Source organism: Pleurodeles waltl, chromosome 1_1, assembly GCF_031143425.1.
Source record: "Pleurodeles waltl isolate 20211129_DDA chromosome 1_1, aPleWal1.hap1.20221129, whole genome shotgun sequence".
NCBI classification, from domain to species: Eukaryota; Metazoa; Chordata; class Amphibia; order Caudata; family Salamandridae; genus Pleurodeles; species Pleurodeles waltl.
In genome coordinates, this window is record NC_090436.1 from 989,403,761 (window position 1) to 989,429,628 (window position 25,868).

At 40.9% G+C, this 25,868-nt stretch overlaps 1 protein-coding gene across 1 annotated transcript in view; it reads right to left on the reverse strand.

Annotated features, from left to right (window-relative positions):
* Window positions 1-25,868, reverse strand: part of LOC138290855 (integrin-binding sialoprotein-like) — a 75,582-nt gene that overhangs the window by 39,803 nt on the left and 9,911 nt on the right. Inside the window, exons 2-4 of the mRNA XM_069230275.1 lie at window positions 11,213-11,279; window positions 4,811-4,867; window positions 4,381-4,455 (exon numbers count right to left, since the gene is read on the reverse strand). Of these exons, the coding sequence (XP_069086376.1) occupies window positions 4,381-4,455; window positions 4,811-4,867; window positions 11,213-11,266 (186 nt within the window). The 5' untranslated portion in view covers window positions 11,267-11,279. The remainder of the gene's footprint in view (window positions 1-4,380; window positions 4,456-4,810; window positions 4,868-11,212; window positions 11,280-25,868) is intronic.

Below are 25,868 nucleotides of genomic sequence, written 5' to 3' on the forward strand. Positions count from 1 at the left end.
TAAAGAGATCTTTAATTTCATCATAAGTTTTAAATCCAGGAGCCACAGTTAATATAGTCACAGCATCTACGGTACTGCGGTATCAGCGATACAAGAAATTGACTCTGTGTGCTAAACACCAATAGAAAGTATCAGGCACAGAAAGGCAACTTGAGGAAAACTCTAGCAAATTGCTCCAGATGTGGTTCCAAGACTCATTTGAGCAATGTTTCAGGGTGCCAAGCAGTAGGCAAATGCTGTCTTGTTTGCAAAACGTCAGGACATTTTCAAATTGTGTGCAGGAGCAGTAAAACTCCTGTTCGCATTAGCAATGTAGATCTGGAGGTCAATTCTCGTTTTGAGTCTATAGATAACAGAGTTGTAACCACTGAATGTAATACGGTTAGCACAAAGGTGAAAGGTTCCACTGGTGATGCTTTGATTGATAACATTTCATTACAGGTTATGGCAGATTCTGGCTCTCTGACCACCATTCTCTTTGACACTACTTTCTATGACAGATGGGTTAATAACAAATCACTGGCTCCACCTGAAATTTGCTCAAAAGCCTTCGGAAAGGACATAGACATGTTGGTACATTTGGAGCCAATGTGCAATGTATGGGAAAGGAGACAAACATCAAAGTTTGTGTTGCCATTAGTGGTAAATATGTCATTGGATGGTAAGATCTAGCAAGAATGGGATTATACCTCATACCTGGGTCTCGAGCTCTTGTAGTTGTTGGAGTAATGCCGGTGAACCTGGTGTGTGGTTTTGAGGAACTGGTTGAGGCCATTCTATTCAAATACAAGGAAGTGTCCCAGGAACAAGTAGGGACTATCGAAGGTTTTGTCCATCACAATAAGTTAAAAGCACAAGCTCAAACATTTGTTCACAAAGTATGACAAGTCCCGTTGAGTGTCAGGGAAGAACTTGAGAATGCTCTCAAGGACGTAGGTGCACAAAGAATCATAGAACCTATTGAGTCATCTCAATGGGTGGCCAGATAGTTGTTGCACATAAGAAATCCAGAGAAATCAGCTTGTGTGCAGATTTGCACACTTTAAATGCCAGCATTCTAGCAGTTTGCCATCCCTTGGCCAAAATACAGGAACTCTTAGCCAACTTAGGTAAGGCAAAATGGTTTTCTATCATTGATTTGAGGTCGGCCTTCCATCAGATTGCATTTGATAAGGAATCTGAAGTGCTGGTGACTTTTGGCACACCTTTCGGTCGTTACAGATACCTGAGGCTACTGTTTGGGTTGATGTCAGCTTCCACAAATTGATGGACATTCATTTTGCCGACCTCAAAGGGGTACACGCCTACCAAGTTAACATTTGGTATTTGCAGAGTCCTTGGAAGAACACAATCTCACACTTGCAAAGGTATTATCTATTTTATTTTAAGAGATAGAGGCATGACTGTCAGGAGAGATAAATACAAATTTGAAACCAACAAATTAGATTATCTAGGACATAATGTATCTGAGGCAGGGATCAAACTGAACTTCTCATTGATTAAGGCCATAAAGGAAGCAAGTTTCCTTGTTGATCGTGATGCTTTACATTCCTTGTTAGGCCTTGCTGAGTACAATGCTTGATTTGTAGCTGGGTATGCAGTAGCAGTAGAACCTCTAAGATCTTGTCTAATGAAAGGTCTGAAGTTCTATTGCTCTGAGGTGATGCAGGGCGCTTTTGACAAGGTAAAGGATTTAATTGTTGAAGCACCAGCTGTTTGTATATTTCGAGAAGATTGCACTTCTGTGATTACGGTGGATGCCAGTCTCTGTGGTCTGTTTTAAGTCAAAAAGAGGTGGGTAAAGAACAAACTGTTGCACTCGCTTTCAGGAATTTTGAAAAACAGTATAGTATGATCAAAAGTGAGGCCCTTGCATGCATCTGGGCAGTTCAGAACTTTAAAATGTATGTCTGGTGCAAAAGTTTGAGTTACAGACAGACAACAAACCCTTGCTTTATATTTTTAAAGGAGGCATCCATAACAGAGTTTCTGCAAGACTAAGTAGGTTGGTGTCAAAATTGCATGAATATACCTTTGATATCAGTCATGTGGCAGGTGGTAAAAACTTCTGAGTAGATTGTCTGTTTCGAATGCCCGTGCCAGATACGGATGATGGTCTGGATTTTGATGATATTGAATGTGTTGCTTTAGGTAATACCATGCAAGAATGAGACTCTGCACTTAGTGTGAGTGATTACCTGCATGCATGTCACCAAGTTGAAACTCTCGTACAAGTTAGAGAATACATAATAAAAGGTTGATCTGAGGTTAGATGTTTACAAGGTGATTTAAAAACCTGGGCTCAGGTTGCAAGCAAGCTTTCATTGGTCAATGGTCTAGTTTTAAGAGGAGAGCTGCATGCCCCTCCTGTCAAAATATGCAATTTCATCATTTCCAAAGCACATCAAGGGCATTTGAGCATGACCAAGACTTGCAAGTGTATCAAGCAGCATTACTGGTTGCCTGCCTTAGATGCTCAGGTTAAACAATTGATTGATAAATACCCGGAATGCTTACTTTCAGATACACATCTGAAGCTCAACAGAACACCATTATGTCATGTTCCCTTCCCTGGTGCAGCTTACGAAAAGGTAGGCCTTGATTTTTCCTACCCTATGTCACCTTACAGGAGAAATTAGATAAGCCATTCTCCTTGTCGATTATGTTTCTTTTTCAAGCTCACCCTCTACAAAAGCTGCAATCAAAGTCTTGGAGCAGGTGTTCTCCATAGAAGTTCCATCAAATCCTTAGTCTCAGACAGTGGCTCCCACTTCGAGTCTGAACAAATGTATAACTTTCTAACAAAACATGATGTTAAACATTTACATGTTGCTTTTTATTCATCTAATGGCTTAGTGGAGAGGGGCAACAAAGTGGTAAAAGAGGGCATACAACCTGCCTTACCTGCAGGCATGGACGTGAAACTTTTCCTAACACAAAAAGTGTGGGAATACAATACTACACCACATTGCACCACTGGAGTCACACCATTTCTCTTGTTGAGAGGGAGAAAGGATCATTCACCTTTATGTCCTCAATGGTTGAGGGATCAACTTGACATTACATCAAGTCAAGGTGATCAATGGAGACACATCCTTGAAGCAGCAAGTTACCATACGTGTAGTTGAGAATCTAGAGACATTGACACAGACTTTTGATTATTTTCACAGTTGTGATATGTCTTTGAAGGTTGGAGATTATGTATGATCAAGAAAGCCACTATGTTAAAAAAGAGAGTCTGTCTTCTCCTCTCCTACAAGGTTATGTTGAGTTGGTAAAGGGTCAGTTTTACTGAAAAACAGAGGTTGGCGGAATAAAAGAAAGTTGGTGAAACTCATGCAGGAACAAACAGGTGTCATTATTAAAAGGAAAAGTGCTAATGTGGGTTTAGATTGGGCACAATGGGTACAATTTAACAGAGAGACCAAGGAAAGTGGACAAGTTCTACAAACTGCAAGGGACTCAAGGGACTCTATGGGAAGTGAATCTGCAAGTTACTCTACTGGACATAAGTGGTGCCTTGAGACTATTGCTAACCAAAATAGTAATGATTGTAATGCCACATCAGAGCTTACTAGGACACGGGCAGTTAAGAAATCTTGAAAATTTGATGAGTTTGTAAAGTATTGAATTGCACATTCGCTTATGCTCTGTAAGGTACTTATTTTCTCAAGGTTCTTATGTTCTCATATATATATATATATATGAAAAACACACCCTCTGTGATTCAGGAGCACCAGGACGCCTCCATACCAAAAATGCTGATTTATTGACAGCAAAACAAAACGTTTTGGGAGCTGTTTTGTTTTGCTGTCAATAAATCAGCGTTTTGTGTATGGAGGCGTCCTGGTGCTCCTGAATCACAGAGAGTGTGTTTTTCTTATATTGGACGTCTCGGGGCCCGACCAGGACCGCTGTGTTGCAGCGGCCGCACTCCGGGATAAATTTTGGGGAGTGATATATATATATATGTATATACATATATATATATATATTTTTGTTTTTCATGATATGTTTTTAGTTTTATTCTCTTTGTTTTATTTTTTTTGTGTGGGGGGTGTTGTAATGCTGGCATCCCCCCCCCAGTGTGCATTGATTATTATTGAACTTGCGTTACTGAACTTACCCATGATGCCTCACAAAACCGTTGCCTGCCAACAAAACTGATATTCTGCAGATTTTTTGGCAATTCAGTTGAATGTTAACCACAAGCCTGTGCAGAGACTTTTACATGTCCATGACATCAATTCCCAACGCAGCCTACACACATCTTCTGATTACTATGAAACATACATGATTAAATACAAGTATTTTTTCTGATACGCTTAAAGATTTTGAATAGTGGAAACAAGATTGTGTCCTGGCAGTAGATGTGCTTACCTTGACTACTTGCTTTACTGGTGGACGTGCATATGTATGTTTGGAAAAATAGTAGTGCTGCCTAGGCCTGTATACCTAAATAAATAACAAAAACATATTATTGAGTTGCTTAAGCATTACATAGAATTAAGATAGTGAAAATATGCAAGCAAGTAGAGCAAATTTGTTTTTAAATGTAAGGTGTGGTACCTTAAACATATTTTACAGGTTGCAGACCATAACAAATACTTGCCCAGGAAAACATTCACAAACTTTCTTACACACACCTTGACACAATGTATTTCTATAACTCACTCTATATTACCTGGCTCCTCTTCTCTTGCCCAATGTTCTCCCCTCGTGGGGATATATAGTGCCTTATATGTGCAGGAGTAATGCTCAACTGTAGCAAAGAGCCCTTTTCTCCAAAGTGTATCTAATTATTGCTTACCCTTCTTTCATCAGATTCATCAGAGTCACTGCCTCTTCCTCTGTTGAAGCGCCTCGCCTATGTGTGAGAAAATATTAGACTGTTGGCACAATATATTTTTAAAGCATTGCACAAGACATCTTGCTGGGCAGGTCATAATGAGAGTGATTGTGACAAGTAATTTTATTCATGGTAGGACTGTAACAGAAAAATAATCTCAGCACCAAATTATAAATTACCCCAATTAGCGAATCACATAGCTAAAAAGGGTGGCCCACATTTGCAAATGAGGGCAATTTTAAACATATGAAGATATGCTCTGTAAGTGTTTTGCAAGGTATGGGAAACAATATTCAATTGTGCTTGCTACAGGCAATGTAAAAAATTGGCCCACCAGACATTAAACAGCCCTAGAATCAGCTACAAACAAGCCTATGCATTGATCTCTGAGACCAGCAATTCAGGTACTGCCACAATGCCTTTTAGGCCAATCCATCTCTTAATATATTTTGGTGAGAAAAGATAAACCAGTCGCAGCTTCCTCTCAATGCAGAAGAATCTGTTTCTGCCTCTCTGTTTATCAGTTCACCTCTCTCAACATCTGTCAGACTTGCATGCTCTGAGTCACAAAAATGCTTGCAAATTTTCAAACACATGGTTTGGCTATAGTTTATTTGCCTCACAGTTGTTGGTATTTGTTAGAAATGGGGTTTCTGGTTGGCTAGGGTATGCACCTCAGCCAGGCAGAACTTACCCACTCTAGTCAGGGCAAGGGAGTTACACGTCCAAGATAACCCCTGCTCACCCCCTTGGTAGCTTGGCACGAGCAGTCAGGCTTAACCCGGAGGCAATGCGTAAAGCGTTTGCACAACACACACATACATGTGACGCAATATCCCCACCACAAAGGAAACACAACACCAGATTATATGAAAATATACTCTATTGTACACAACGTAATTATCAGACCAACATCACATAATAGTACTATCCTGCTACCTTAGCAGTTGTCAGAACGTTACACATTAGTTACTCTGCAAACTAGCAGTAGTCCCACATAACACACAGGTTACTCAGTATTCTGCAACATAAGCAGTAGTCAGGAAACACGTAATCACATTAGAACACTTGTCATAAGAATATCATAAAACGCCCATAGTAGGAACATTAGAAAACCTATGGCAAGTTAGGGAAACATATTAGCAAGTCAAGCCCATAAAAGGAACATGTGCACACATATGTAAAAGCATCATAGAACAGGTAGGCAATATATCATAATAGCAAAGTCTGTAGAAAGAACTTTAGATTAGGAACATATTGGTCCATTTAAAAGTATCTGTCTTGATGGGGAGGCACTTCCAGTGCCTAAAACAACTAATGGGGCCCCCGGCGCTCCTCTGCGCAAAAACAGGGGCCTCCCTCAACAAGGCAGACCGAGAGGGGCGGCACGCACCCTCTCTGAATTTTTGACGGGCCCCTTCTGGGACCCGTGATCACTTGGGGGCCCCCCGGGCCTCCACCGGCCCTCTCCAAGGGGGGGCCCAAGTCAGGGAAATCCTTTAAAGGGGGAGGGGGGCGCCTCGCGCTCCCTCCTGGCAAAGATGTAAAAGATCGTTGCAGGGGTCAGGGGCCACAGCACCCTGCCCCTGGGAACAACTAAACAAGAAGGAGCACAGGGCTGGTGGGCCCAGCTACAGGCCAGCACAAGGGGTGCAGATGGTGGCAGTTCCTCCTAGTGACCAGGCAGGTCACAGGTCAGCACAGCAGCAGCAGTCCATGGCGGTTTCCTGGTGAGTCCATTCATCAGCGTTCTGTGTCCAGTTTCAAGTTCCAAGAATGTTCAAATTGTGGGGAAAATTCCCCTGTACTTATGGTCCATTTTTACAGTGTTTTACAATGATAGGGAGAGGAGGTTCCAGCCAGTTATAACTGGTTCTGGGAGTGCCCCCTCTCTCCTTTCAGCACAGGCTCCAAATATCAGTGGGGGGTTAACGACCCTATTGTGTAGGTGTAGGTGTGCCCTGCCTCTCCCTTCTCTCAGCCCAGGGAGACTATTCAGTATGCAGATGCACCTTGGTGACTCCTCCACCCTCCCTGTGCACAGGCTGTCTGAAAAGTATGCACAAAGCCCCAACTGTCACTCTGCCCAGACGTGGATTGGAGTCAAGCTGCAAAACACCAGAATTATAAGCACAGATAAATGCGCACTTTCTAGAAGTGGCATTTCTGTGATAGTAAAAAAAAATACACCCACACCAGTAAGCAGTATTTATTATCACCATCACAACCATACCAAACACGCCTACGCTACCCCTCATAAATCAGACAATACCCCTTACACATAAGGCAGGGCATTTCTAATGCAATCCTATGAGAAGGCAGCACTCACAGCAGTGAGACACCAAGTTAGGCTGTTTGTCACTACTAGGACAGGCCATGCAATATGGCACATGTCCTGCCTTTCTACATACATGGCACCCTGCCCATAGGGCTAGCTAGGGCGTACTTTAGGGGTGACTTACATGTAGTAAAAGGGGAGTTCTGGGCCTGGCAAGTAAATTTAGATGCCAGGTCCCTGTGGCAGAAAACTGCGCAGCAGGCCTGAGACAGGTTTGAAAGTCTACTTCAGTGGGTGGCGCAAGCAGCGCTGCAGGCTCACTAGTAGTACTTAATTTACAGTCCCTGGGTATAGAGATACCACTGTACAAGGGACTTATAGGTAAATTAAATATGCCAATTAGGTATAAGCCAATCATACCAACTTTAGATGGGAGAGCACCTGCACTTTAGCACTGGTCAGCAGTGATAAAGTGCTCAGAGTCCTAGAGCCAACAGCGAAAGGTCAGAAAAACCAGGAGGAAGGAGGCAAAAAGACTAGGGATGACCATGCGTATGGCCAAAAGTCCAACAGTACTCATAACAGTTTCATAAATTCAAATCATTTCCAGTTTAGATATGCATAGTTGCACAATGCAAACATTACTGTTCTTACGTCCTCACTACAAGAGGCACTGTGCTTTTGGACAAAATGTATCGGATCCAGTTACATCTGTCTGTGCTGGCTCAGAATTTATGGGATCCAATAAATAACTCTCAATTATGAGTTTGTCCCCCATAATGGGGACTAACATCCCCATATATATGTGGATAGTGACAAGGACAAGTGGATTTAAGTGCATTAGTCCCTAGAACTGTCAGGTATTTTGCCTCCAATATATTTTGGCAGATTTGACCTGCCGAAATTCAACTAGTAGGGGTAAACAGCTGAAGTGCAGCCTCAGCATCCAAGCTTCTAATTGTGATATGTGTGGTAATAGACATTAATGAAGGTTTAAAAATTAACCAAGCCACTTATAAAAAGGGCCTAAATTAATGAAAAATGTTATTGATTTGTTTTTCTTATTTGAGTCTTGGGCAAAATCAGATTTAGCTGCCTGTTGGCCAGACCTATTTTTTCCACTTTGCATATAGTGGGCTTTGATTCGGCCCCTTGATCATGATTGGATTTCTTTGTTGTCTATCACCTTTCCCTTCTCCGAATTCAATGGCTTTCTTCACTATTCATGTGTATGTCCCACACAAAAGCATTTCTTCAGAGTGTTCTGATTGTTTGAATCTCATCCTTCCACTGAAGACCCTGCTTGCATTCAGGGAAATTAATTTTCTTCTTTATAAGCACTGTTTTCCCCAAAACTTTTCCTCACCCTCTTCTCGTTCTCTGTGTGCGTCCCCTACCCAGTCTTTCCCTTTTTTAAGGACTCCCCTCCTTTTACATTCTCTTCTCATCCCCCTCACCCTCCTTCTTGATGCAGGCCACCTGCCATGCTCCGAATAAGCAGCTGCAAAGTAGTGCCAGGCCATTGGCAAACTTACCTATGCTTCATGAACCTGTTTTTATAGTTTTTAAATATTATGGGACAGATTTATGGAAAGTGGCGCTGCACTCGCACCCCTTAGTGCCCCCCTACGCCACCATGTGTGCGCTGCATTTAAAAATATGGTGCACCATGGCGCAGGGTAGGGGGCAATAGCACACTTTTTCATTTTTCATGACGCTATTGATATACTCTGCAGTACTAGGGCCAAAATATTGCCACTGCTCCTGTAGAGCACAGAGGGCCCATTCTAAATAATGAAAACCCCCTTTTAACACATGCTCTGAGAGGGTGTTAAAAGTGCCGTACAAAATGACACAAGGAAATCTGTTAGATTTTCTTTCGCCCTTTTTCCACCCCCCCCGAAGGGGGGAATGCCCCCTTTGCATACATTATACCTGGGGCAGTGCATACATTGTGCCACTTTGTAAGTGATGCCTCTAGGATTTTGGCCTCGTTGGGCCACATTAGCTTGAAAAAAATGATGCTAATGTGGCACAAGGTGGCACTAGGGGCTTATAAATATCCCTCTAAGCTCACAGATCTAACAAGGGTATCCATGACAGTAGATTAATAAGTTAAAAGTTGTGCGCTGGTGTCACAATGCATGTACAGGCATAACTAATGACACATTCGTCACTATGTGCAGGGCATCACTGTGCATGAGTGCTCATGTGGCATGTTGCCAGCGGCCATCTTGGATTTTTGTTGTTAAAATATCAAATGACAAATTTGCAACTAAATGCATTTGTATGTGTCTTCGTGAACGTGTATAAAAAAACAATTTTCAAGGCATGTAGCTCGGTGTTTTAGAGCTGTCATCGATTGGCTTTGACAGTGCTTGCTGTCATGATTTCCTCCAGGTAAATCTGGAGGTATTTCTGCATTGGAAAAGGGAACTGTGGTGGAATTTCTGTCAGACTCAGCATTTCAAATAATGAACAAACATCATTTACATTCGTTTTAACAAACTCAGACTAAAACTTTAGAAGTCACCTGTTATTGTTCTTCTCATCTCCTTTAGATGAGATGAAGGAGCAGGGTTAAGAACATTTTTACCAGCGCTGTACAATTTGTATTAGTTTTGGACTGACATTTGCAACGATTCATTAGCACAAAATGTTGGTGGAGTCCTTCTAAGGGTTGGGTTTCTGCTCTTACGGCAAAGCACAAGTTAGCTCTGCATCCTCAGAGCGCTTTATTAAGTAAATCGGTGCAATGCTTTTTACCACATGGTGCCATTTTGTGCCACCTAAATGCCCACCAAAGCCTAAGTAAAAACTCCTGTCATTTTTGCCCTCGTCATTTAATGCAAATGTTGTTCTATCCAAGTTCATCAGTAGAAGTGTCAGTGAAAATGTTCTTGCCACAGTAAAAAGAAATTGCTGGGAACCTGCTTAGTTTATATGATATGGGCTCAGTGACCCAAGTGCTAAATTATTATTACCAGACAGCAATATGTCTAGACGTGATTTTGATTTTCATACGATGTTATGACTTGTAAATTCTGCAAATTTAAAATATGTCCTGGCGCTATATGTCCTAGAGCTAATATGCCTGAAACTACGAAAAGAGGCAGCATAAGTTTAAGTAGCAAAGAGCCATGTCCTCAAACCTTTTCGGAAATGATGTTGCTGATCAAAGGACCTGAAGTGCGCAGGAATCTGATTCCAGTGCAGCGTGTTAGAAACAACAAAGGAGTGTCTTCCTGAGCAAAATAATAGAACTTGGAGACAGCCAGCAAACAAGCACTGGCAGATCAAGTAGTATACATGATTATATAAATCAATGGATGGTGATCAAGGCAAAAAACATAAACACCCAGGTACAAGCTGTAAAAAGGTGCGATGACATATGGAAAGGTTTCATAGCAGGACCATTATACCTAGATATCAGAAGGATTTGAAGACTTAATTTGTATCTAAGAAAGACGAATGAAAACAAAATAAATGAAAAGCAATGTAGGCAAAACGCCTATCAATTAGGGTCAAGAATGCTTCATAATAATTGACACTTTTGCTCAGATGATTGCAAGACATTAAAAGCCTAATTACAAGCCCCCTTTGTTGGTTAAGAGGATCATCACACCCAATAAAATACGACATTGATATGTTTGGAATTTATCAGATACAAATGTATCTTCTGAATTTGCTGCAGATATCAGGAAAATTGTATTTCCTGCATGTGCTGAATGTCCGTTTTAGATTCCAACAGGTAAGACCTCACAGAATGTAATAGAAGGTGCAGGCTGTGTTCCTCATAGTGATTACAGGGTGCATTATACAGCGCAGCACTTATAATTACGATGATCCCTGAGCAAACAGGTGGTAGTGTTTACGTAGGGATTGCAGTATAACTGGCCACTTGTAATCAGGACCTATGAATAGTGTCTCGCACATTGGCAACAAGTGCTGCAAGAGACGCGCATCCCTGGTTGTAATAGTCATGATTTGGCAAACTGTTAAATAATGAATTTAAAATTATTTCCTTGCATAGGTACACATAACAAAAGTATGTGGTATAATATTATACAAACTGCTTTACTTACTGAGAAAGCCCCAACTGCACCAATAAAGAGGATCAGAACAATGATATTCCTCATGTTGCCAAGTTTCCTGAAAACAATGAAAAAGTCAGAGTTCAGTTTTGTCTGTTTATAATAAGAATGATGTACCTTCGTTTTCAACTAAAATTGATTAGATAGGTTAGTAGTTTCGGTCAAGCATGTATCTTTAACTTTCAAATCATTTCTTGTAACACCTCTATGGCTAAAGGTGATTTAAAAATCAATGCTTCTTATGGCAGTTCAGTGTTCAGCGTGGAATCATGTTATGGGAGTAGATATTGCATTTTTGTATCGCACACTGAACATTGCAACCTTTTAGAAGCACATATGGATAATAAGATAAATATGAATGAATGTTGGCACACATTTAAAGCTGATTGTTGTAACATTTGCACCCACGTACAATTCAAGGGGTAAGATGTGTGGTATTCTGTGTGCTAATACTTTATCAGTTGTACTGCAACCAGCTACTTACTTGTGGTATTTACATTGTAGCAAAGTGGTACCTGCACAATGTTCAAAGTCTGTTTGAATGTAAAAAATGGCTAGTACTTTGTGCACTATTATTTTTGAGTTTTAAAAAACTGTTCAGTATAATGTTAAATACAAAATGTTACCCATAAATGTTATCAGCAAAATAGATGTATAAATGGTAATTACATTAATATATTAAAACTATCTATAGAAATGTTCCCCTAAACATGCTAAGGTACAAAATATAATGAATAACATGTTAATCAAAAGGGTAACAATCTAACATTTTAAAGATGCTCATATAAAAGGGTAATAATCTAACATTTGACAGATGCTCATATAAACCAAGTATACTGAAATGGGAGGATGGGCTAACATAAGTGCTCAAAATTAAAGCAATACAAATTTTTAAAAAACATATATTTTCAAATTAGCTGATTAAATAAATATATTAAGGAAATGCATTATCAGAATGTCAACATTCATGTAGATTACTGTATTACATAATGTAAGAGCCCAGGAATAAAACTTTAGGAGACATTATAATTCTTCTTCAAGGAAAAACTTGCTAATGATTTTTACTAACAGTACATGTATTACAAGATTTGGAAAAAAGGCAATAATGTGGAAAATAATAAATTTCATTTAATTACTAAAATTAAAGAAAAAACAAATGCTCCATCAAGTCTAGGATTACAACATGCACCGTTTCACAATGCTCTGGATGATGAAATATTAGCATCTATCCAATTAAAAGTAATTTCCCTAAAAACATTCACTAAAAACTAATATGTAGCGTTCCTGCTCCTAGCTAACCCATACCTGTCCTCTAACAAACTACACAAAAATATATTTAAAAATGAAAAATAAATATTTGTGTTAAACATGTTATTCATGATTAACCAAACCTTAAAATAGAATTGGTAACAGAAGGGCATGAGAAAAGAATATGCATGAGACTATCCTCAGATAATGAGCATGTCCACACCTATCACTCCTAGCAATTTTCATTTTATGCTGTATACTAGGTGTCAATAATATCCTATTGTGTAACAAAGAGTGTTTGAGGAGTGTTGACAGCACAAAATGTTGATTGAATGTTAGTCCAAATACTATTCTGAATCTGATACAAGTACTAATTATTCAATTCATTATCTCATAGTAATTCTTGTTTCATTTTATGAGTGTTATTCGTTTCCAACCATTTATATATAGTAGAAGCTTTATTGCAGTGTATTGATTCAAAGTTACTAAATTAGTGTCTACCCTATCCAAATGAATATCCAATACCAAAAGGGGAACCTTAAGTGCTTAAGATAACTATGGAAATCCCAAAGATGACTACATGAGCAAACACCATCAGCTTTACCAATCTGATCACTGTCCGTTCTACCATTCACTTTTTATGGCTGTGGATGTAATTGTAATTGAAATTTTGCAAAATTACTTCTTCTTTTTTACAGGATTGATTGACAAAGCAGAGCAGTGTACCATAGCTAAAGTGACATATTCTTCTTTTTAGTATCTAAAAGTTCAGTTTTTCTTCTCTAGCTCCACTTTATAGTAAATTTTGCATACCCATGCCCCTCCATAAGACTTAGAGCTTTCATTGTATTCCATAAAACATTTTTGAGTGCTATTAAATTCGACAAAATCAATAAGTGTTGCACATATAAACTATTATAAAAGCTGGATCCTGTAGTAACAACCTGTTTAGGGTCTGCAATTTGTAAGCTCCACAGCAATTACAGCATGTTTGGTAGCTCTTAATGGTTCTTGGTTCAATTGCTGTAGCCACACAACTAGCAAGAACCCAAGGTATTATTGTGTGTACTTTGAGATTATATGAGCAAATGATCATTGACAAAATATATTCTCATGAAACAAAAGATAGACCTTATGTGCGTCAGATGCCAAACATGTTTGTTTCTGTAAGACATTCACTGCAAGGGCCACAGCAGAAGCAGTTTTCACTTCTGTGATTTTTGTATATCTTTCTAAATGTAATTGAAAATGTACATCACACAAACCTGACCCTGAGAGATCTGTGGAATAGAGTTTCATGCACTCATGACCAAAACATTTGATACTCACAGTATTCTTTGGGGTGTGTTGTAAAAATAGAGAAACATTAAAGTAGACTAAGAGACATAATGGACCAAAAATGTACAAATATTTGAAAAGTAAAAAGACAACATTGATATGTACCTCATATCCACAAAAACTGCTTGTAAAGTTGAGCAAGAACTATGTTTTAAAGTGAGAAATGCATGCAAATTAAATGAAGACTGCTGATCAAGTGTGTTATTTTTTAAAATAGAGGCCCTTGGTTCGGTGCAGCAAAGTACCGATTATTTCCATAGTTCGATGTTAGTGCTCAAAATTGATAAACTTCCTCTAGTCATCTGTGTCGAGGGTTGTAGAAAAGAATGCCAAAATCTTGTCTTGTGCAGATTTCCTCGAGATGCCCATAAGGAGAAACTGCGACTCTGCTTGGGGCAAGAGGAGAGCTGTCAAGCATAAATGAAAAATATGTTGGGGCACAAGTGTATGCAGAGGTGAGATGCGCAGGTGGCCAGAAGTCCAAATGCCTTACTGATCAAAAGACATATAAAAATGAGAGGCAGGTGGCAATGGCACAGAAATGGTGCAAGTAGCACTGGCCAAGCCAATGGACCATTGGGTCTTCCTTTAATGTGTTAGCACATGTACAAAGCATGGGTCTGATTCACAAAGATACATTTACAGTTTTGTATAAGTTTATGATTTTTTTTGGAATTTACAAAGCAAATTTATGAGTATGTTTATGAAACTAGATGTTTTATGTGCCAAGTCTCTGCCACAAGTACGGAGACTCATCAGTCGTGAAGATAGAACTCATACATTTCTTTTGTTAATTGCAAAAAATCATAAACTCACAAAAAAGTGTAAGTTATTGTGAATCCGGCCCCATGTCTGCATGCTTTTCTTAGCATGTCTGAGAAGCACATTAAAACCTGGCCAATTGGTTTTGCCAAGGCAAATTGGCTGCATGTGTAGTGATAGATATTGTTAGTATGAATAATGTTGCTACTTTGCATTATAAAGGTTCTTTGACTCCTTCAGGCCAAATTATTTATGAGCTCATACTGACACATTACTTTTTATTTCAGTGGTCTATTCCTGCGTGAAAACTAATTAGCAGATGTATTGAATTTGTGCCTGTTGTTAGGCCAGTTTTTCTGTAGTTTTACACAGCATGAAATTGGACTGAACATTAGTGTGCTTTACAAGAGCACCAGACATTGCACATTATTAGCTATGGGGAGATTAAACAGTTCACCCAGAATCACAGGACGTTGATCCGAGATTACGATTAAAACCTAGTTCCCCAGTTGAATGGTTAGCTGTGCTAACGGTGTTAATATTGGATCATTCGATGACGATGTGCACGACAAGACATTTTTATATGTGAACGATAAATTTTCATACATGAATAAAGTTGCATTACCGCTGTTAAATTCCCCTGTCATGAACTCTCCGTCAACCCCCAGCACGTAGGTAAGTGGTCAGGCAGGCTGTGTGGCCAAGGCCCGACAGTTTATGACTGACAGGTCATAGGTGCGGTAAGATTTAGCCAACAACCAAACACAGAAACAGAGAAATTAGATCAGATCCCACAGATAGGCAGCAACAATAGTCCCTGGAGGTTGACCCCAATAAAGCATGCATGGCCAGATGGACGTGTGCATTCCCAAAACACCATGCCATTAGATGCCACATGTAGTTAGGTATACTTAGTCAATCAGGGCACAGAACACTCAGTGACCACGCACCCCTCAGGCTGGAGATCTGGACACATACTTGTTGGCCCACATTGTGTCCATGCCAGTTCGAGGCCCACCTGCATTCCGTATCTGGAATTGTATTTACAACTCCTTGACAACTGTACGAATTTCTAACCTAGGAGGGAATGTTTTTATGACTTTATTGCACCCAGAGAAATGTATAAAACATGTATCAATTCAATGTACTAACCAAGAGAAAGTTCTCAAACCCCGGTTCAGTAACTGCTCTCCCGGCTGTAATGTTTAATTAAACAAACCATTTGCTGTTTTACCAGATGTCTCTTGTCTATAGTTTTTTAAGGTTTACAAGGAAAAATCTCAATCGAGCAACAACTATTTGCCCACATCTTATCTGCATGAGTTGAAGGTTTTGTGCACTACATGTGAAACATTGACAAAGGGGAGCCCAGTGACATCTCTACCTCATTTTGAAGATGCATGTTTCCAACTAGAGTAGTGTACTTTGTCAATCTAAAACCTGAGAAGACTTGTCTTTCATGCATGTTGTTTGTTTTTAACTAATGGCATCATCGTGACGGCTCACTGCAGAAAATAAAAGGAAAGCAATCCAAAGGATGAATAAGCAGATTATTCCAACATATGTATTAGCAATATGATGGAGTGCTTCAGAGTAGATGAAACTTTAAAAGTGGTCAAGGGAGGCAGGTTGTTTATCCATGGTAAAGGCAAACAGCTACCTTCCAACAAGCACAGGTCAAAAATGCGTTAAGAGTATTTAGCAAGCATAGGTCGGAGACCGGGCTGTCTAACCCAAGATGGCAGCCTGAGGAAGAAAAAGTCTGAAAAACTGTGACAAAGAAAAAAGGAAGGTTTGAAAAGAGCGTGAAAGACCGAGGTAAATGGGCAGTGTGTGTGTGGTGGTGGATGAAAGAGACATGCGGTACATTCAATAGAATGTGGCCTTTGTATCCAGCAAACCAGAAACTCATTAGCACCGGTTGTGGACACCTGGGCTCAACTTTGGTCACCAGCACTTATTCTTTCACAATTAATCACTGGGGGTGGTATGTATAGCATGAAATGTGGGTTGGAGAATTCATACAGTCTTTGGGAATGACTTGGCACACTGTTAACAATGTTTGGGTTAGATGAGTCAATGGCTGTAGATAAACATAAACCGAGTCCAGTAAAACAGACATGCCTGTAAGGAAAAATATAGATTTTTTTTTAACTTCTTCCTGTGTTTCTGCACAAATGTGTGTAGCTGTGTTGGAATGAATTATTGCTAAACACATCCCAAACCCCCAGGTCAGTGGTTCCCTCCAGGTCAGCGCAAGTGCAGCAGCACCGCTGGCACTGGGAAGCAGCCCTGCAAGTATAGCACTGTTGCAGGTCATATGAGTGCCCTCACTATGGGTTCCGGAGTCTGTCTCTCATGTGTATGACCTCCAAAAGCGTCCCACTATACCACAAACCTGGCCAACACACAGCTACACTGACCCATAGGAGTGGCCCTTCTCATACTTCTGACTTGTCCTGTAGGTTAGTCTCACCTTGGTTCATGGGTACATTTCGTGACCAGTTCACTTATTTTCATCTGTCCCTTAAATTTGTCAGACATTGTCGGAAACTGATGTGAATTTACGTAATCTTCTGTTGGCACTTTTCTCTTATTTAAATCTTTTTACATAATAAATAAATAAATTTCATTGACCTGTTCAAAATTCACCCTCGACTTTCAATATCTTGAATGTAAATGGCATGGAGCAGAAGTGGGTAAGCCATTTTACAAATGCTGCATGAGCTTATCCTCACCCTTTTATGTAAAAGTCATCTTTAGAGAACACAGTAAGCAACTGAGGACAAGAGATGGAGTCTACCAGCTGATGAAAAAAAAAGATTGATTTTACACAAACCTATTGGAGTGATTCCTGTACGAGTTTATTGCACTGATAATCTGAAGGGTTTCAGCGGCTATGATGGTGGATTACTGATTATTCATTAACTGATCTCTTGAATGTCTGCAAGTTGTGTGTTTTTGATGTGAACGTATGTGTATTTCTGATGGTGTGTGTGCTGGAGGGTTCTCAATTAGTGAATTTGGAAGTTTGGCACGTTTGAAGGGTGGCTTGCTGAGCAGTGCCGTTCTGTAGGATTAGGTCAGTGAATTGCTGTGATGGTACGTTGTCTCAATCAAGCGTAATAGTAGCCAAGTCTCATGCTGTTTTTTTCTCTCAAGGGAATGCTTACAATGTGTTCCCTAAATTCTTGCCCTTGCCTCCCCTTGCTTTCCACAGTCTCCCAACCTACCACTGCAATCCCACCACACACATAAGCCTATTGCATATACTAACCACATGCGCATATCAAAACAGCATAAAATAGGAAATATGATAATTCCCCACTCCTTGGTGTATTACTCTTAACTGATGCAAGCCCTAATAAATTCGGTGGAATTATTTACTAACATTTTGCACAGGTGATCAAGCAGCACAAACTCCAAAGGCACTACCCATAAATGTCCAGCGTCGACGCAGACATTAATAAATCTAGACTTACATGTTTAGTATTAATAACAAACTGAAAGCCTACATTAAATATTTCAAAGGATCAATATACCGATTTAATATTTCCAATGTATTAAAATCCAGTACACCACATAGAAGAAATAGATCTATCAATGGGCACTTGGAAAAGCTTTTTCGGATTCATCTTTTTTACTGTAGAGTAGAAGACCTAGAAAGAGCAGTGGTGAAATAAGACAAAAATAGAACGCATTAAGGTGAAATATGTACTAAGAGGACAAGCCAGGATAAATGCATTCTTAAGAGGGTCCCAGATCTCACTGAATGCCCTATGTTCACATGAACCCACGCCAAAGACACGCAGAAATAAGTCTTACAGATGGGAGCATTCACACAGAAAAAACAAAACTTTGAAGATAATGCATTTAAGCCGAAAGTATATATCCTACATAGATGAACAAAATAATGTTAAGGAAGTACCTTACAAAAAAAGTCAGATGGGCAGACTGCTTTGTCAAAAACACGTTTTTGGGCGTTTGAAATACTAAAAGTAAATCGTAGTCTAACCAGGATAAAGAATTTGGGGCCTCATTTACACAAAACTGGCGCATCCCTCATGATGAGCCAGTTTGCTTGCACCACCCTGTGCCCCCCTAATGGCACCACGATAGCACTGTATTTACAATAGAGTGCACTGTGGTCCTCGTTAGCACAGCAGTGTCAGAACTTCTGACGCAGTTGTGGCGCTTTGGTGGACTAGCGTAAAAACGTTTGACACTAGTCCACCAAAGCGTGGGGAGGCCCATAGAACAAAGCACAGCATCACTTTAAGACCTGCCCTGAGCAAGCATTAAAAAATGACACTAGAATGATGCAGTGAAAACTTGTAAATTTAAATTTTACTGAGCCATTCCTAGGGCCTCATTGCGGGAGAACACCTCCCTTGCATACATTATACCTGCTGCAGGTGTAATGTGGCCCAAGGGTTTACAAACTGGGGCAGTGATCCCATTGCACCAGCATGTAAATATGGCCCCGGGGGGGGGTGACTGTTCTGCACAGATGTAGCGAGGGAAAAAAGTACCCTATAACAACTCAAGGGGCTTGTAAATTACTATTTATAGAGATCTGGCCCCCTCACTGCATGTGGGCCTGTAAATCCCTGATTTGACATTCATTGTTGGGCTGTCATTTCACGTTTTCCTGTAATTGTTCTTCATGCAAATTTCACCAGGTCATTCCTTCCTACATTTCATGGGAAAAGCTAGTTGGAATGTGATAAAAAGAAAGTTTAATATTTGAAATATGTTTCTAAGGCAGGAGCAAACTGACCAAAGTGTGGTAGGCCTTGATGCCTCTGTGATGCCTCTGGAGTTCTTTGAGAGAAAATTGTTCAGAGAGCACCACCGGCAAAGCCCATAATTCCACTGAGACCGAGCCTGTCTCTTGAGCCATGGTGTGATGGTGAGATAGCTAATCCAGGGTTTTTGCCCTCTTGAGAGTGGTTTGGATAGTAAGTGTTTTGCTGAGAGACAATTTTGAATGAGGCATTTTCCATTCACTGACTTTTCTGTGCAAGAAATATCCTCATGGAGCAAAGATACTTGTGATACTGGCAAAACGTATTTCTTGTACAGGTGTAACTCTCCAAAATATATGCATATATTGCAGAGAAGAAATTTTGCACTCACTGGTGGCCTATGCCTTTAACAGTATCATTGATAAGAGAAGAGTCGTTCCACCCCACTTTTCAATGCACTTTCTTGTGTAATATTTGGCCGGAGACCAGACAAGTGTCACTTGTATCAGGTCTTCTGGTATTGGCCAATGAAGATGTTATTGCTATTGCCAGTTGATCACTTACATTGATGTGGAGACTTAGATTGGGAAGGGATTAGCTCAGCCTGACATTGGCCTGGAACTACATGTATCATCCAAAGAGAACTGCAGTCATACTACAGTTTGGTTTAGTCTGATTTCGTTTAGATTTATTTGGGTTGAAAGAGGCACTAGTTTAAAGGGAAGAGTATTCTGCTTCTAGTCATTTCTCTTTAATGCGTCACTTATGCTTCAGAGAAGAGATCTGAATATAAACATCTGCTGATTGATCTTGACTCCACAGAAAAGAACGAGGATGCACAGAAAAAGGGTGAATATACTTAGATAAAATTGGAGTCTAAACTGGTTAAATGGACCCTCAGATCCCTCAAGTGAAAGGAAGAGAATCTAGCAGCATGCAAAAACAAAGCCTCAAAAACATACACTGCAGGAACGTAGACGCAAAGTAGTGGATTGCAAGAGTATCACCATACCTAAATATCTCCTTAGAAAAAAATGAAAATGCATCATACGTTTAGGCACTGTATGCTATGATTGAGTTAAAATAACCTATCCTGTTTTATTTGGCTGTGCATGGTGCTAGATTTAGGACCTTAAAGATCTTAACATATTGAAGGAACATATTTATGTCTGGTCAACATTTTGGCACTTAGGTTACAGTTCAAAGTTCACAATTTTTTTCCTGGTTCTCAAATTTTCATTGCCAAATGACTTGCCATAAGTGTGAGTGTTAGTGTTCAAATGGTCACCTCATTTGATTAAAGGGGTATATTTACGAGCCCCTAGCACCACCGAAGTGTCACTTTTCGTGATGACGCGGAGGTGCTATGCCCTGTGCAGTATTTATAAGGCAGCGTTAAGCCACTTTTTGTGACTTAACACCACCTTGTAATTACAACCCCTTCACAAGCAGCCCTTTGCATGGAAGGGGCGTGCAATGGGTGTTGCTGTGGGTGTGCCACAGCAACACCCATTGTATTTTGACGCTGTGTTAGATTTACGAGTTTTCATAAACCTGAGGCAGCGCCAAAATCTAACGCCACCCCAGGGTTGGCATTAGCAAGGCGCAACAAGGAGGAATACTTTTATTCCTCCTTGTTTTTTGCTTTTTCTATGTGTGCTGCATTCTGCAGCACGCATAGAAAGAGCAAACTGCCAAACATGAATTGTTTATGTGTGGGAAGGTGTCCCTTCCTGTACATAAACAATCATTTGAAAATGACGCTTTGGCACTTCTGTGTGTGCTGCAGCTATTAGTGATTGTTTATGTGCAGGAAGGGACACTTTCCCGCACATAAACAATCACACCCCTCAATGCAGACATCCTTGGACGATAGTGCAAGGATGCCTGCGTTGGCGCTGGCAGCTAAATTTAGCGCCAGTGCAGGGGAAAACACATGGGTGCACCATATTCAATTAAATATGGCGCATCCCTGTGTTGTGAAAATGATGGAGTGCGACGCTGCAAATTTTGGAGCAGTGTCGCGCTCCATCATTTTCCTATAAATATGGGCCTAAATGATTAAGTCTAGTTGAAACTGAACGTGTTTAGAACTATCTTTTATCTTCCATTCTGGGCATTTATTTAGTGTATGAAACAAGCTGTAATTGGTCAAAGTGAGACACACCCTACTCACATCACTCCTTGCTAAACCTATTCAGCTTGACAACCATCTTCATAACCCTTTCCCTTTAGATGTACTTCTACTCCAAGACACCTGTGTTAGAAATAGGGTCTTTGGTTGACAGTCAGGTTACCCCTGTTCAAGCAAGGACCCTCACTCTAGTAAGGGTAAAGGAGAATCACCCTCAGCTAACCCCTGCTTACCCCCTTGGTAGCTTGGCAGAGTAGAAGGCTTAACTTCAGAGTGTTAGGTGTAAAGTATTTGTACCACCACACACAGTAACTTAATGAAAACTCTACAAAATGACACAACACCAGTTTAGAAAAATAGGAAATATTTCTCTAAACAAAACAAGACCAACACGACAACAATCCGACATACACAATTCAAGTTATGAATTTTTAAAGATTAAACTAAAAAATAGCGCTTAGAAACACTAAATACTTCGATGAGGTGTTAACACGGTGTCTTGACGGAGTCGTTCCAAACAAGCCAAAACCAGCGGCGCCGGACACGGAGTCGCGTAGACCCCCAAGTACAGTACCTTTGGTGAAGAGTGAAAACAAGCCGATGTGTGAAGTCGGGGATCGCGGCGTCTGTGCGAAATGTAGAATCCGCGCAATTCGAGCGGCGTCGGTCATGACGTGGTGCGGCAACTTCCACGGAGTCGCGGACTTCATCAGGGCTGCAGTGGCATCAGGCCTGCGAAGGTCGTCACGTGCCAGCGAAGATCACGGAGTCGGTTGCAGGCGGCGTCACCGGATTTGGCAGTGCCATCGGTCCGAAGTCGTACGAAGTCGATTTCCTTGGATTTCCACCCACAATCCTTTCAAGGGCCCAGGGACTGGTTAGGGCACCACTTGTCAGAGCAGGAGTCTCTCCAGAGACTCCAGGTGCTGGCAGAGAGAAGTCTTTGCTGTCCCTGAGACTTTAAAGCACAGTCACAGGCAGGGCAGCACTTCTCCTCAGCTCTTCAGCTCTTCTCCAGGCAGAGGTTCCTCTTGATGTCCAGAAGTGATCTAAAGTCTGTGGTTTGGGTACCCTTCTTATACCCAATTTCTCCTTTGAAGTAGGCCTACTTCAAAGTAAAGTCTCTTTTGAATGTGAAATCCTGCTTTTCCCAGGCCAGGCTCCAGACACTCACCAGGGGGTCAGAGATGGCATTGTGTGAGGACAGGCACAGCCCTTTCAGGTGTAAGTGACCAATCCTCCCTGCCCTCCTAGCCCACATGGCTTATCAGGAAATGCAGACTACACCCCAGCTCCCTTTGTGTCACTGTCTAGTGTGAGGTGCAACCAGCCCAACTGTCAAACTGACCTAGACCGGGAATCCACAAACAGGCAGAGTTACAGAAATGGTGTAAGCAAGAAAATGCTCACTTTCTAAAAGTGACATTTTCAAACACACAATCTTAAAATCAACTTTACTAAAAGATGTATTTTTTAAATTGTGAGCTCAGAGACCCCAAACTCCACATGTCCATCCGCTCCCAAAGGGAATCTACACTTTAATCATACTTAAAGGTAGCCCCCATGTTAACCTATGAGAGCGATAGGCCTTGCTACAGTGAAAAACTAATTTAGCAATATTTCACTGTCAGGACATATAAAACACATTACTCTATGTCCTACCTTAACCATCCACTGCACCTTGCCCTTGGGGCTAACTAGGGCCTACTTTCGGGGTGCCTTACATGTAAGAAAGGGGAAGGTTGAGGCCTGGCAAGTGGGTACACTTGCCAAGTCGAATTTACAGTTAAAACTGCACAGTCAGACACTGCAGTGGCAGGTCAGAGACATGATTACAGAGCTCCTCATGTGGGTCGCACGACCAGTGCTGCAGGCCCACTAGTAGCATTTGATTTACAGGCCCTGGCACCTCTCGTGCACTTTACTAGGGACTCACTAATAAATCAAATATGCCAATCATGGATAAACCAATCAACAGTCCAATTTACACAGAGAGCATATGCACTTTAACACTGGTTAGCAGTGATAAAGTGCTCAGAGTTCAAAAACCAACAGCAACAGATCAGAAAAAATAGGAGGCAGGAGGCAAAAAGATTGGGGATGACCCTGCATAAACTAAAAAGTCCAACAACCTGTCTCTATTGTGCCTTTGTATCCTACAAGCTAGGTGTAGGCCTGTGCGAGGAGCTCTGCTCAACTGGCAAAGCAAACTGAGTTTTTGGAGCGTGGAGTTATCCCAAAAACTCCGCTAGCCCCGCCAGCGGAGCAGATCTCACCTGGTGCGCTTTGCAGCCCAGTATGGACTGCACAGCACAAGCGCAGACAGTCTGTACTTGCACTGTGCAGCCCATAACTGGGCTGCAGCATGCACCAAAGCACAGAGGGAGGCAGCTGCTGTGGTGCCAATTTGTTGCCTTTGGAAGACGAGAAGAGGAGAACCCCCGTAACTCCTTGTCTCTTAAACTTTTTTGTCTCTGTTTGTACAAGGACTGAAACATCAGTTTTCACTGACTATACCTTAGCCTGAATTCATGCCAGGGCTGCAGGCAGTAAAAGATGCCATTTCAGGACTCTTGCGGACCGACCTGTCCCATGTGCATTGCACACAGGGCAGGGCAGTACACAACATGCCTGGCAGCTTTCACTGCCTATGTCCCTGGCCTGAATTCAGGCCAGGTTTGTAGGCTGAAAAAAAAGCTACAGTTTCAGGCCTCTTGTGCTCTGGCCTGCCCCCTGTGCAGTACACACAGGACAGGCCACTGCACAAGAGGCCTGTAATGGTAGCTTTCACTGCCTATATCCCTCCTGAATGTGGCCGATTTTTGAAGTGCTAAGCAGGGTTGGGCCTGGCCGACCAGGTCCTTCGCTGCTTAGCACTTCTGAGATGGGCTCATTCAGGAGAACTCTGTGGGTCACAGAACTCTGCCTCTGTGGATTTCTACTGAGTCTTTTTTCAACTCTGTGGAATTCCAAGGAGCTGGACTCCGTTTACTCAGCCCAGGCCTAGCTAAGTGCGCATTTTTGGAAAGTTTGTGAAAATGGACTGCCACTTTTCTTACCTGTTAATAAGCACTTTATCAGGTGAACCCCTTTCTTCACACAAAGCATTTGATCTAATATATTGTAAATACATACTACCCATTGCACCCCTCTTAGGTTCTCCCTTTATATATATATATTGTATATGGATCTTTCCAATAGCCAGATCTATACCACTGCCTACATTAATCAAATTTTTGCACTAGAATGAATCGTATGGTGTCAACACATTCTGTTTAGGGTGTCCTAAAATAGCTAAAGCGCTTTGCAAATGGTATATGATGATGGCATGTTGTGACAGGAGAAAATCCTCACAAGGATGGAACAAATGCATCTAAGGAAGGCAGGATTGAAAATTGTGGAACATCTTCTGATTAAGAGCAAGAGCTATGCCTTCCAATGTTTGAAACAATAACAACATTCATAAGGTGAACTCTAATAATACGTATTTTCCTTGAGATCTGAAAATTAGATTTGCACACACGTCTTCTCAGTTGTTGGGTAAATAATGTGGACCATTATAAAAATACCATAATAATTATTTATTTATGGTTATTTAGTTGACCAATTAATGCTGTACATAGCAATAGTACTACAGTACATAAAGACCTGGAGGCATTTAACTTCAGGTAGGCTCTTGAGGGTGTTTGAAGATGAACAATAGCTGAGAATACAGACATTTATCATAATATTACATACTTTACCCCTTATACATGTTTACAAATTTATAGTGACAGGGCTATATTGGTAACATTGCTAGATAAGATGATTGCTGTAAAAGGAGGTGTTTCTAGCAAGCACCTTTGAAAAGAATCAGCACAGGCCTTAGGCAAACTTGAGCCAGGAGAGTGGCCAAGTTTAGTGGAACAATTAAATGATGGAAATGAAATCTTGATGATATATAGGGAAGCTTGGATGATGCTAGGATGTTTTTGTTGGATAAGCATGGATTTTGAAATGAAAAGTCCTAACGTGGTTGTGCACGTGGTAGTATGGGGAGTGTTGGATTTCTAGTTGACAGAGGTATGTATCCAGTCCAAGTAGGGACCACAGTCATAGTCAGGGTAAGTCAGATGCACACTAGCCCTGAACGGAATGAACAGAGTCTGGCTTTTTGGAATTCCACTGAGTTGAAAAACAAACTGTGGAATTCCTCATAGCTGGAGTTCAATGCCCCGTGGACACCCATCTCAGAAGCGCTAAGCAGGGTCGGGCCTTGTCAGCCCGTGCAGCTTTATTTTTTATGCAAACCATGTATTTTGTGTAACAACAACGTTTCCATTGTTTTCTATGGAGTAACACTATATTTAAAAATTCATAACTTTACTTGTGTATATTGGATTTTGTCTTATTTGATTTAGATAAATATTGGCTATTT